General features: G+C 39.6%; 4 protein-coding genes across 4 annotated transcripts; 3 read left to right on the plus strand and 1 right to left on the minus strand.

Annotated features, from left to right (window-relative positions):
• On the plus strand, nt 728-1,800 carry LOC104780874 (RPW8-like protein 3). The gene is made up of 2 exons (XM_010505415.2): nt 728-1,068; nt 1,279-1,800. The coding sequence occupies exons 1-2, from the start codon at nt 773-775 to the stop codon at nt 1,622-1,624; spliced, it is 642 nt and encodes a 213-aa protein (XP_010503717.1). The 5' UTR covers nt 728-772; the 3' UTR covers nt 1,625-1,800.
• LOC104780876 (RPW8-like protein 3) lies at nt 3,064-4,110 on the plus strand. The gene is made up of 2 exons (XM_010505418.1): nt 3,064-3,379; nt 3,590-4,110. Exons 1-2 carry the CDS (start codon nt 3,084-3,086, stop codon nt 3,933-3,935), a joined length of 642 nt encoding a protein of 213 aa, XP_010503720.1. The 5' UTR covers nt 3,064-3,083; the 3' UTR covers nt 3,936-4,110.
• On the minus strand, nt 4,024-6,628 carry LOC104780875 (serine/threonine-protein kinase SRK2D). The gene is made up of 9 exons (XM_010505417.2): nt 6,200-6,628; nt 5,836-5,910; nt 5,641-5,742; nt 5,491-5,544; nt 5,284-5,376; nt 4,979-5,071; nt 4,783-4,887; nt 4,592-4,690; nt 4,024-4,503 (listed from the first exon to the last, which is right to left on the minus strand). The coding sequence occupies exons 1-9, from the start codon at nt 6,374-6,376 to the stop codon at nt 4,213-4,215; spliced, it is 1,089 nt and encodes a 362-aa protein (XP_010503719.1). The 5' UTR covers nt 6,377-6,628; the 3' UTR covers nt 4,024-4,212.
• Nucleotides 9,983-11,191, plus strand: LOC104783979. The gene is made up of 2 exons (XM_010509066.1): nt 9,983-10,419; nt 10,507-11,191. The coding sequence occupies exons 1-2, from the start codon at nt 9,983-9,985 to the stop codon at nt 11,189-11,191; spliced, it is 1,122 nt and encodes a 373-aa protein (XP_010507368.1).

Raw genomic sequence — 11,816 nt, forward strand, 5'->3', positions numbered from 1 at the left:
TGAATTATTATGATGACCTTCGTGATAGGATTGGATGAGCAAGGTCCTACCAAAGCTACTTTCCTGGTATAAATACTTTTACTGTAATTGGTAGAGAAGATAAGAACAAGATAAATATCACTTTCCACAATGAATAACACATGTTTACCTCACGGGTCTAACATCTACTTTAGAATAGTGGGACTTTCCCAATTTGTGATTTTGCAGCCTGTGTCACTTTAAGATTTGATGTACCATTGTTCCCAGTAAGACCATTTGAATTTTGTTCCTGAACCAATGATAGTTGCTTCACGTTTTCACTTCATATAACTATATAACACATCTGTGATTGACAACAACAACCAAAATGTATCAAGATTAGCTCAATCCTAACTTACTTTGGTTACATAACACAACCTAAGGCCCATTTAATAACTTTAAAAGCCCAATTTTTTTTTATTTATTAGCCTTTATTCTTACACGATGTTGATGATATAATAAGTGGATTATAAACATTAAGTAGCCAAAACTACATATGTATAACGTATGCTTTGTAAAAATACGAAATNCATTAAGTAGCCAAAACTACATATGTATAACGTATGCTTTGTATAAATACTAAAGAAGAAGAAGAAGATTTGTTACAACTAATTTGTAAATTAAGCTTTGGGAGATGGCACGTGCCCTACCTACTTTACATTTAGCCGCCACTGTCACTCCTCCATACATTAATCTCGAAAGCTGAAGCCCATCTTCCTGATCCTAATCGCGATTATTCTAATTTCCAAGAATAATGTCAGTTGTTGAGATTGTGGCAGGGCCTGCTCTTGGATATGCTCTCCAAGCCCTTCATTATGCCATCAAAAGAGCTATAGATAGATCTTTAACCTCAGCATACATCTTTGACCGTCTCGATGCAACAATCTTTAAGATCACAACGTTGGTGGCTCAAGTTGATAAGCTTAGCGAAGAAGTGGAAGATCCACTGAGGAAAGTTATTGAAGATCTTAAGCATCTCCTTGAAAAGGCCGTTTCTCTTGTCGAGGCTTATGCGCAACTCAGACGCAGAAACTTACTTAAGAAGTTCAGGTTTTGTATACAATATAGTTACATGAATTTCTTTCGGTATATATGAAGGCGCCTCACTTATTTCTTAGTTTAGTACTTTAGAAAAACCTCTTAAGGTATACGAGAAGAATTGTTTTTTTTTTTTGTTGTTGTTTTTTTAATGAAATAATATGTAGCTGTGTTTTATGAAATAACATGTGTACGTATCATTTTTGTGGTTTTGAACTTTAGGTATCAGAGAAGAATCAAAGAGTTAGATGCTTCATTAAGATGGATGGTAAATGTGGATGTTCAAGTCAATCAGTGGGTAGATATCAAAGAACTCTTGGCCAAAATGTCTGAAATGAAAACTAAACTTGAGGAAAACACGCGTCAACAAACAAACTTTACGTGTTTCAAGAGCAGTAATAGCATATCACAAAGTAGTAATCAAGATATTGTAGAAGAAACAGACCAATCTTCAGAAGAAACCGCTGAATGCTCGAGTGATGGATCTAAATCGAAGATTGATATCCAAATTCGCTGGAGCTCAAGAAAACAGAACAAAGACCACGAAATCCGATTCGTTATGAAGTGATGATTTCTTGACGTACCAATTGTGTCAAATCACTCTTAGCTTTCCTCAAATCTAATGTCATATACTTTTTTTTTATAAATTGTGCCGATTGTGATCAAACAAAGAGAATACATAAATATATTACACATTACATTACATATATGTATGTGAATCCAAAGTTTGTAGAGTAAAAAAACCAACAAACGANATTTTTCTTAAAAATGAATAAATTTAGAACTTGGAAGGAAATACAACTACGCAAGTACAACCCAATGCCAAAAGAAACTCTCAAAAGACAATACCTCAAGGAGAAAAAAGAAGAAAAAGAACAAATAATTCATTGCGGAAAAGTATAAATGACAACCCAATTTTAGAAATAGTGTAAAAGCTTGAAAACACTAAAGGGCCAATAGAGAGGGAAAAACAAAGAGTTGAAAGAGAGGAGAAAAATAGTAACATGTCCTACATATGGAAAGATCGACAACAGATCTATCAATTAATGACGAATGACCACAGAAGAAGACTGTTCAGATCGATCAAGAGGCATTTTTAACAGTAAATGCAACTAATGTGGACAAAATTAATCAACCACTCATCTATCATGAACGGTTTGAAGCATCTTGTTGGTTAAGTTAATCTCAAAGATGACACCATGCATTGCATAAGATGCTGACTGGTATATCTAGCTGGGGAAAGTGATTTTTAGAGGACAAAGATGACTGTGACACTATCGTTTGATGGGAAGAACCTAAACATTTTTCTCGTTTATGAATTATTATGATGACCTTCGTGATAGGATTGGATGAGCAAGGTCCTACCAAAGCTACTTTCCTGGTATAAATACTTTTACTGTAATTGGTAGAGAAGATAAGAACAAGATAAATATCACTTTCCACAATGAATAACACATGTTTACCTCACGGGTCTAACATCTACTTTAGAATAGTGGGACTTTCCCAATTTGTGATTTTGCAGCCTGTGTCACTTTAAGATTTGATGTACCATTGTTCCCAGTAAGACCATTTGAATTTTGTTCCTGAACCAATGATAGTTGCTTCACGTTTTCACTTCATATAACTATATAACACATCTGTGATTGACAACAACAACCAAAATGTATCAAGATTAGCTCAATCCTAACTTACTTTGGTTGCATAACACAACCTAAGGCCCATTTAATAACTTTAAAAGCCCAATTTTTTTTTATTTAGTAGCCTTATTCTTACACGATGTTGATGATATAATAAGTGGATTATAAACATTAAGTAGCCAAAACTACATATGTATAACGTATGCTTTGTAAAAATACGAAATAAGAAGAAGATTTGTTACAACTAATTTGTAAATTAAGCTTTGGGAGATGGCACGTGCCCTACCTACTTTACATTTAGCCGCCACTGTCACTCCTCCATACATTAATCTCGAAAGCTGAAGCCCATCTTCCTGATTCTAATCGCGATTATTCTAATTTCCAAGAATAATGTCAGTTGTTGAGATTGTGGCAGGGCCTGCTCTTGGATATGCTCTCCAAGCCCTTCATTATGCCATCAAAAGAGCTATAGATAGATCTTTAACCTCAGCATACATCTTTGACCGTCTCGATGCAACAATCTTTAAGATCACAACGTTGGTGGCTCAAGTTGATAAGCTTAGCGAAGAAGTGGAAGATCCACAGAGGAAAGTTATTGAAGATCTTAAGCATCTCCTTGAAAAGGCTGTTTCTCTTGTCGAGGCTTATGCGGAACTCAGACGCAGAAACTTACTTAAGAAGTTCAGGTTTTGTATACAATATAGTTACATGAATTTCTTTCGGTATATATGAAGGCGCCTCACTTATTTCTTAGTTTAGTACTTTAGAAAAACCTCTTAAGGTATACGAGAAGAATTGTTTTTTTTTTTTGTTGTTGTTTTTTTAATGAAATAATATGTAGCTGTGTTTTATGAAATAACATGTGTACGTATCATTTTTGTGGTTTTGAACTTTAGGTATCAGAGAAGAATCAAAGAGTTAGATGCTTCATTAAGATGGATGGTAAATGTGGATGTTCAAGTCAATCAGTGGGTAGATATCAAAGAACTCTTGGCCAAAATGTCTGAAATGAAAACTAAACTTGAGGAAAACACGCGTCAACAAACAAACTTTACGTGTTTCAAGAGCAGTAATAGCATATCACAAAGTAGTAATCAAGATATTGTAGAAGAAACAGACCAATCTTCAGAAGAAACCGCTGAATGCTCGAGTGATGGATCTAAATCGAAGATTGATATCCAAATTCGCTGGAGCTCAAGAAAACAGAACAAAGACCACGAAATCCGATTCGTTATGAAGTGATGATTTCTTGACGTACCAATTGTGTCAAATCACTCTTAGCTTTCCTCAAATCTAATGTCATATACTTTTTTTTTATAAATTGTGCCGATTGTGATCAAACAAAGAGAATACATAAATATATTACACATTACATTACATATATGTATGTGAATCCAAAGTTTGTAGAGTAAAAAAACCAACAAACGATCCAAAAATGAACGATGGAGGTGGAGCTAAGACAAAACTCCACTGGTGTGTCTCAACAGTACGGACAAAACAGACTTTTGTCCTCAGAATCTCAGAGAGCATAAACTATCTCTCCACTACTGTCAACATCAATCTCAGATTCAGAATCAAAGTCATCCATGTCATCGTCTAGATCAAGATTATCAGCCATGAAATCATCAAGGCAACGATTACGAACAGTTGGAATCGTAGCCTCTGATATTATCTGCATGATTGTGTCAAGGCTCTGCATCGGCTGCTCTGGTTCTTGAAACTGACTATCCATTCTGTTCTCATCCATCAAGTCACCTGGAAGATTCTTCAAGAACCATTTATCGGATTTGATCTCTGGAATTGTGATTCTCTGCCACATTGAGTTCTCTCAATTTGTTTATTCAGAACTCAAAAATGTTTTTTAAGAACAGAGTTTTTTTTCAAAGAGTAGAACTTACCGTTGCAGGATCAGCCACGAAAATCCTTGATATTAGATGTCGACATTCAGGTGAAAGGTGTAAGTCCTCTGGGATTGAGTATGTGACACTAAGGATTCTCTGCGTTTTCGGATCAACGAAGAAGCAAACTCAATACAATCAAGTTTGAAGGATAATGAATATAAGATAAAGAACTTAGAAGAAAGCTTTACCTGTATTGTCTTTCGATAATCTCTTGGCTCTTGTGGATCCTCAAATGGATAAGCTCCAACCAACATTACATATAAGGTTACGCCACAGGACCATACATCTGCAAGCTGGGTATTGTAACACAACAAAATTCAGTGACAACTCAAAGAAAATATTGTGGTATAAATCTAGACAAAGGAATTGGTCTCAGGGGCTTACCTTGCCATCATATTCCTGTCGAAGAAGAATCTCTGGTGCAATGTATGCAGGTGTACCAACAGTTGACTTTGGCTGGGAATGAAGAACAGAAGACTGAAGAAAAGAAATGCATCATTAGGGGCTTCAGCAGAAACAATACTTTCAATGATAAATCAGTAGTAGGAAAGACATGATAGGCAAAAGAACATGAGCAAATAAGAAGCACAACGAGGAGTCTCAAGATGTTCCCCACTGATTTGCGCAGGGCCATGTCGAAGCATATACAAACTTGGAATTCAGAGAACAAACCTTGAGAGAAATAGTACCTTGGAATAACCAAAATCACATATTTTCAAACGAGGGGCAGGACTTCCATCCAACAATGTATTTTCCAGTTTCAGATCCCGATGGCATATTTGCTACACAGGGAAATCAAAACAGAATATTACCAGACTGAATCATTAAACTCTCTCTGAAAGAAACAAACGAGAATAAGAAAAAAAATCAAACTAAAAGAACATTGCTCTGCATACCATTGCATGACAATAGCTAACTCCAGATATAAGCTGCTGAAAGAAGAACCGAGCCTATACATTTAAACAACAAAAACACTCAAAGATCAGTACTAGGACATCGATACCGCAACACAGAAGTAAGAGAAGTAAGATAATCAGAACCAAAACCTCATCTTCACTAAACCTCCCAGCATTACAAATCCGCTCATAAAGTTCTCCACCAGCAGCATACTCCATAACAATAGCCAAATGGGTAGGCGTCAAAATCACCTAAACCATAACAAAACACAGAACAAACTCAAACCACTCGGCCTTACACATACAAAACACACAAAGGAAGGAACATCAAAGGTGTTTAATTACCTCTTTAAACCTGACAATATTAGGATGCCTCAGTGATCTATGATTAATAATCTCCCTCTGAACATTCTCATCAATCTGTTAAACACAAAAAACGTATCATCACAACAACTTCAGAAAAAGCATTAATTGAAACGAATTAAAGAAAGGTCAAAACTTTTAAAGCATTTAACCATAGTAACAGAAAACAGAATTAAAAAAAGCAAACTGGATCAGATAAAAGGGAAGGTACTAAATCTGGAAACTAACAAAAAAAAAAAAAAATCGAAACTTTGGGGATCATCATCACTAAAAAGCCTATAAATATCAAATTCTTTCAATCCAAATTGAAATATTTAAGTAAAAGGGTGATGATAAAAAAATTCACCTTTTCACCTCTCTCGATGTACTTAACAGCAACAAGCTCCTTGGTAACCCTATCGGTCATGAGACGAGCTACGCCGAAATTACCAGAACCGATGTCTTTGACGAAGTCGTAACGATCACTGTCGTGCATAATCGGTAAATCAATCGGCATGATCGGTGTATTACTCCCCGGATCCATTTTTTTCTCTCTCTCTCTCTTAGTCTACTATTTCTCAATCACATCATCTCTGAGTAGTAGCTGAGAATCTAGAAGAGGAAGAGGAAGGAAGAAGAAAGAAGCTTCGAAGCAAAAATATCTCAAAGAAGGAAGGATTTGGATAAATTTTGGGGGTTGGGGGAAAAAGATTGGATCAACGAATGAGAAAGACAAAGCCAAAGCCAATTATTGGTCGCTCTCTCTCTCTCTTAGTTAGATAAGAGGAGAAAGAAAGAGAGAGAGGACGCAGCTTTGAACGACGCCGTTTTGTTTGTTTGTTTGTTATTTTTAATCTGTTTTTGATACGACAAAAGCCGCCGCGTTTTGTTGATTTTTTAAGTTTTTTTTTTTTGACAACAGCATACAAAAATGGCTTAAATAAGCCAAAACGAAAGAATATTATTTATATGAGTAACTAAATGCGGTATTGCACAAACTCGACATACTAAATTATCCGCTTTATCATTATGTGAGCGAGGGATGTAGATCAAAGCAAAAGAATCAAACTCCTCTTTATCCGCATGTATGTCCTCCAAATAAGGCGTAAAAGCTGGCCACTCGTAAGGTGAAAACACCATCTTCACTAAGTCAGAGCAGTCGGTGAGAAAAACGACAGATTGATCGTCCGCCCCGATCATGCAACGCATAACCCAAATAAGGGCTTCAATCTCAGCATGAAGAGGGGAAAGGCTGCAACGTAGGTTGGCAGCACACATGGAAGGGTCACCACCCGAAGACGACAAACAAAACCATCCTCTACCCGCATAGCTATCTGTTGCTTTCCATGAACCATCTACGAAACAAATATAACTCGAGGAAGAGAAAGACCAAGGAAGTGCTAATCCCCTATCCTTATCGAGTACAACCACATTGTCACCCGTCAGATTGAATACCATATCCTCTGTCTGAGCCAGAACCCATGCCTTTGCCTCATCCTCCGCTATCCGTAAGATAACTAGGGGATTTGAATCCAGGTTACCAAAAATCTTGTCATTGTGTGCCTTCCATATGTACCACAAAATCCAGGGAAAGAATTCTTTTGTTGGAACATTGGTAAACCGCCAAAATAAGAAATCTATGTTAGTGAAAACTGATCCCGATGGAAAGACACCCAGAACTATCGGAAACTGTGACAAAGCCCAAACCTATTTCGGTGGGGAACATTCAAAAAAGACATAATTAATTGTCTCCTTCCGTGAACCACAAAGACTACACATAATATCATCCCCTATACCCCGTTTCTATAGGTTAGCTGTCACCGCCACGCATCCAATAACACTTGCCACATAAAATGACTCTTTAAGTTGATTCTTTTAAGTTGTTGTTTTGGCTTCACTCCGTCTTTGTCTTCTAAAAGATACTATTTTTGTTTATCCGTAATCTTTGTTTTTAATAATCTCTAATTCTCTCTATCTTACTCCTATTAAGTTTTCTTGTGCACAGCACCACTAAATTAATTACTTTTAAGCTTCTCAAGAGAACACAATTCAAATCGAATTAAACAGAGGGTAACACGACTAATCTAATCAGATGCGGAAATTTAATTTTGATCCAGACAGAGTCTTTAGAATCTTTATGCTTAAAAAGACTTGTCACTGATCTTGTAAATTCCTCATTTCCCTAACTAGTCTTTTGAATATTAAGTGGGTTAGTACTGTATCGTGAAAGCAAATTTTTCGTATTACACTATTACTAAACTTTTCGAAGTAGTGGTCCATTTTTCAAACATACGACACAGTTCACAGTTGTATTCAAAAATTAAACAAAACTTGACATTTGCTTATTTCATCTTATCCAAAACTCTGATCTAAGTAAATGATAAAACAACAACAACAAAAAAAAAAACAGTTCAAATCGACATTCTAGAATCCCTAAATCTAAAACGTAATAAACTTTTTTTTTTTTTAAACTTATTGTCACGTTTTTACAAAATATGGCGTGACAATAAATAATTAACCAACCAGAAGAGATTTTGTCTGTATGTATACAGAGTCTTCTACGTTTCAGATTTGTTAGGGAAGACGAAAAGATGAAGCAATTGTGACACGCAGCTTAGTTAATTAGTTAATTAATATTAGTGAAGAACATACAGGATAAGACAACTTCAGCAAGTCGAACCCAAATAATAATAAAAAGACTAGTTAATTAGATGATTTGCAGAGCGATTATGAGAGGAGCCTAAGATATCTTATATGTTTACTCTTCTCATTTAAAGAGAGCTGTTGGTGCGGGAATTAGCACCCCTAACATACCGATCTATACCCGATTAAGGAAATTGGTTATCTAAATCAGGAGTTCGACCCTGGGGAAGATTCAACTCTTTAAGGAAGGCCCAATAGCATCGAGAAGCCCAGTTCAGAGGCGATGAACCGACTTCCCAGGTCGCCTAGCGGCCGACCTAACAAGAAACAGGGAACTTTCCAAATCATGGTCGAGCTGATTAGGAGAGTTGATATATTCTGTAAATCTAAGAAAACCTATAAATAGAGGAGAATCCATCCATTGTAATCATCGAGCAATAAATACAAAAAACCCTAATTCTTCATTGTTCTTGAGAAAAACCCTAACTTGTTTTCCAAGAGATTTCAATCCCCTTTTGTTTGTTAGCTTTAATCCGATTTCTTAGAGAGAAAGTGTTTCCCCCATTAAACAAATTCATTGTGTGAAACTCAGTTTCAACAATTGGCGCCGTCTGTGGGGACGCTAAGTTCTCAAATCACTTCTCTCTCAGATCCTTTCGAAACATACCAACCAAAGAAGATCATGTCACCAACATCCAACAACGGTGTCACCAACGCGACCGCTTAACAACATGACAATTTGGTCACCAGAACTACCAACTCGCAAGATGTCATCACGGATCCACTTACCGACTCGCCTGCTACGCTTGTCTACAGCCGACGCAACCTCGGGACGTCGGAAAACCTAGCAGACGACTCGACGGCTCTTCCCATCGGGGTGGAGAACGTCGAAGCACCCCATCACGGAACCCAAGAGCCTGACGGAGAATCACCCATCGATGGATCTGTCGCTAGACAGACCTCATCTACACAAATCGCGCAACCTCCTCAGCTCGTCTCTGTGGATGATCTCCGCCTTGTGTTCAGAACGATCTCTAAGGATCTCTTCTAGGCGGTAAATGACACAAATCGACAGATCGATGCGATAGAACGCTGTGTGCCCCCTCCGCTCCAGCAGAACATCGTGCCGTCACAGACAGCCCGAAGGAATGGACCCCTAAACCGACAACTGTTTAGCGATCCACCACCTTCAGCCCTCAGATCACAAAACCAGTACGTACCCTCGGTGCTAACCTTGGGGGTGCAACCCCACATCGGACAGTCTTCTCAGAGAGATCCGATCCCAGCTCCTTATCCCGAATTGGAAGAGATTCATCTCAAGATCCGGGATATAGGATCCCTCCTTTACCGGGCCGTAAGCACAGCTCCGGAGATCGATAGGATGTTCGAGGCCACGCAACGGACCCCGTTTACCAAACGAATCTTGGAAACGTACGTCCCGGCTGTAAAACTAAAGCTTCCGACCTACGAAGGGACGACGGATCCAGTACGGCACATGACCTCGTTCATGGCCACCGTATCCAAAGCCAGATTCACCGAGGAACAGAAGGAAGCTGGTCAGTGTCAACTATTCGTCGAGAGTCTGTTAGGAAGCGCGTTAACCTGGTTCTCTCGACTTCCCCCAGACTCGATCGAAAGCTTTGCCCAGCTATCAACGGCCTTCCTGCGGAACTACCGGGTCTTCATAGAACGCGGCTCTTCTAGCGCCAAATTATGGGAGATAGTTCAGGAGTCCGGAGAACCCCTGCGACTATATCTTACCAGGTTCAAAGAAAAATATGTCAGCGTCTCGGTCACTGAAGACGTTGCGATTGCCGCCTTCAAGAAGGGGCTCATTCTCGGGTCGCCTCTGGAAGTAGATCTTAATATCCGCAAAGCCAAGGACCTAGACGATGCGCTTCATCGGGGGTCCCGTTTCGCATACGTCGAAGAGGACGAAGAGAAGTGAGCTTCAAAGACCCTTCCTACGCGTCCAGGAAAGGAAAAGAATTGAGACGGCTACCAGGAACCCCGTAAGCATCACGACCCAAGAGACCCTAAGCGTGGAGTAGTAAGTGCGATCTTGGAAGATGGAGGGCAGGTTAATACACCTCCGGACACACAAGAGGAGCCCTTTTGCAATTTTCACATGTTCGGAGGCCATTCAAAGGCCGAATGTAAACATCTGTCCAACTATCTTTACGAAAAATATTTATCTGGCGAAATAAAGGCTACCTACCAGCCAAAAGCCTTCCGCGGTGGTCGTGGAGGTAGAGGTCGCGGCGGAAGATCAGGGCGACCCAACCCTGGACGAGGTCAGAAGGGCAACAACCATCCGAATAATATGTCGAGCGAGCAACAACAACCACTTCCCGTCGTACAACAGCATAATATAGTGCCAACGGAAGAACTCCCAGGACCACCCAAACGTCAAAAAGGACAGCAAGCAGAGCAAACCCCAACTCGGGGCCGTATTTCCATGATCATCGGTCAAACCGACGAATGTAAGGACTCCGTCCGGGCCCTAAAGAAAAGAGTGCGTCAGATCTGTAGCGTTCGGGCGATCTCCGAGGAGGAGTCGCTTAGTGCTGATCCTATCACATTTACAACCGGGGACGCTAAAGGAATTCACCATCCCCATAATGATCCCCTGGTTGTGGAAGTCACAATGTACGAATTCGACGTGGAACGAGTTTTAGTTGATACCGACAGTACGGTCAACGTTCTATTCTGGTAGACGTTGGTAAAAATGGGCGTAACACCGGAGCAAATCAAACCAGAGTCCAGGGCACTGACCAGATATGATGGTGTGGCTAAGATGTTGATGGGCGATGTGAAGTCCGCATTGGCGGAGTAACGCGCAAAACCAAGTTCGTGGTGATAGACGCACCACCAATTTACAACGCCATTTTAGGTTCACCCTGGATCTACTCGATGCAAGCATTTCCCTCCACATACCATCTCTGCGTTAAATTTCCAACCGCCACTCGGATTTACACGCTCTATGGCGATCAAAGAGTGGCCAGAACTTGCTCTGTTCTCGAGTAGAAGCAACGATGGAATGGGGACACATAGCAATTACAGAGCGAGGATCACTTGGTCGATCCTCATAAGCCGGAGCGAGATCGGATAAAGGCCACGGGATGCCAAATTATCCAGGTCAATATTGACGATACGGATCCTTCCCGAACAGTTGGGATCGGGGCCGAACTAGACGATCGAATAAAAACCGAGTTGATCACCTTCCTAAAGTCCAGATTCTCGACATTCGCTTGGTCTACTAAGGACATGATCGGTATCGACCCATCGATTACTTGCCATAAACTGAACGTTGACCCTACTTTCAAACCAGTCCGGCAAAA

The sequence above is a fragment of the Camelina sativa genome, chromosome 4 (genome assembly GCF_000633955.1).
Source record: "Camelina sativa cultivar DH55 chromosome 4, Cs, whole genome shotgun sequence".
NCBI lineage: Eukaryota > Viridiplantae > Streptophyta > Magnoliopsida > Brassicales > Brassicaceae > Camelina > Camelina sativa.

Bases quoted from the DNA above. Each gene is read 5' to 3' on its own strand.
- LOC104780874 (XM_010505415.2), top strand. From the start codon at position 773: ATGTCAGTTGTTGAGATTGTGGCAGGGCCTGCTCTTGGATATGCTCTC. The intron at 1,069-1,278 runs GTTTTGTATACA...TTTGAACTTTAG, and splicing joins AACTTACTTAAGAAGTTCAG to GTATCAGAGAAGAATCAAAG.
- LOC104780876 (XM_010505418.1), top strand. From the start codon at position 3,084: ATGTCAGTTGTTGAGATTGTGGCAGGGCCTGCTCTTGGATATGCTCTC. The intron at 3,380-3,589 runs GTTTTGTATACA...TTTGAACTTTAG, and splicing joins AACTTACTTAAGAAGTTCAG to GTATCAGAGAAGAATCAAAG.
- LOC104780875 (XM_010505417.2), bottom strand. From the start codon at position 6,376: ATGGATCCGGGGAGTAATACACCGATCATGCCGATTGATTTACCGATT. The intron at 5,545-5,640 runs GTTTTGGTTCTG...TTAAATGTATAG, and splicing joins GGAGGTTTAGTGAAGATGAG to GCTCGGTTCTTCTTTCAGCA. The intron at 5,072-5,283 runs GTACTATTTCTC...TCTTTTCTTCAG, and splicing joins GTGATTTTGGTTATTCCAAG to TCTTCTGTTCTTCATTCCCA.
- LOC104783979 (XM_010509066.1), top strand. From the start codon at position 9,983: ATGGCCACCGTATCCAAAGCCAGATTCACCGAGGAACAGAAGGAAGCT. The intron at 10,420-10,506 runs GTGAGCTTCAAA...TCACGACCCAAG, and splicing joins GTCGAAGAGGACGAAGAGAA to AGACCCTAAGCGTGGAGTAG.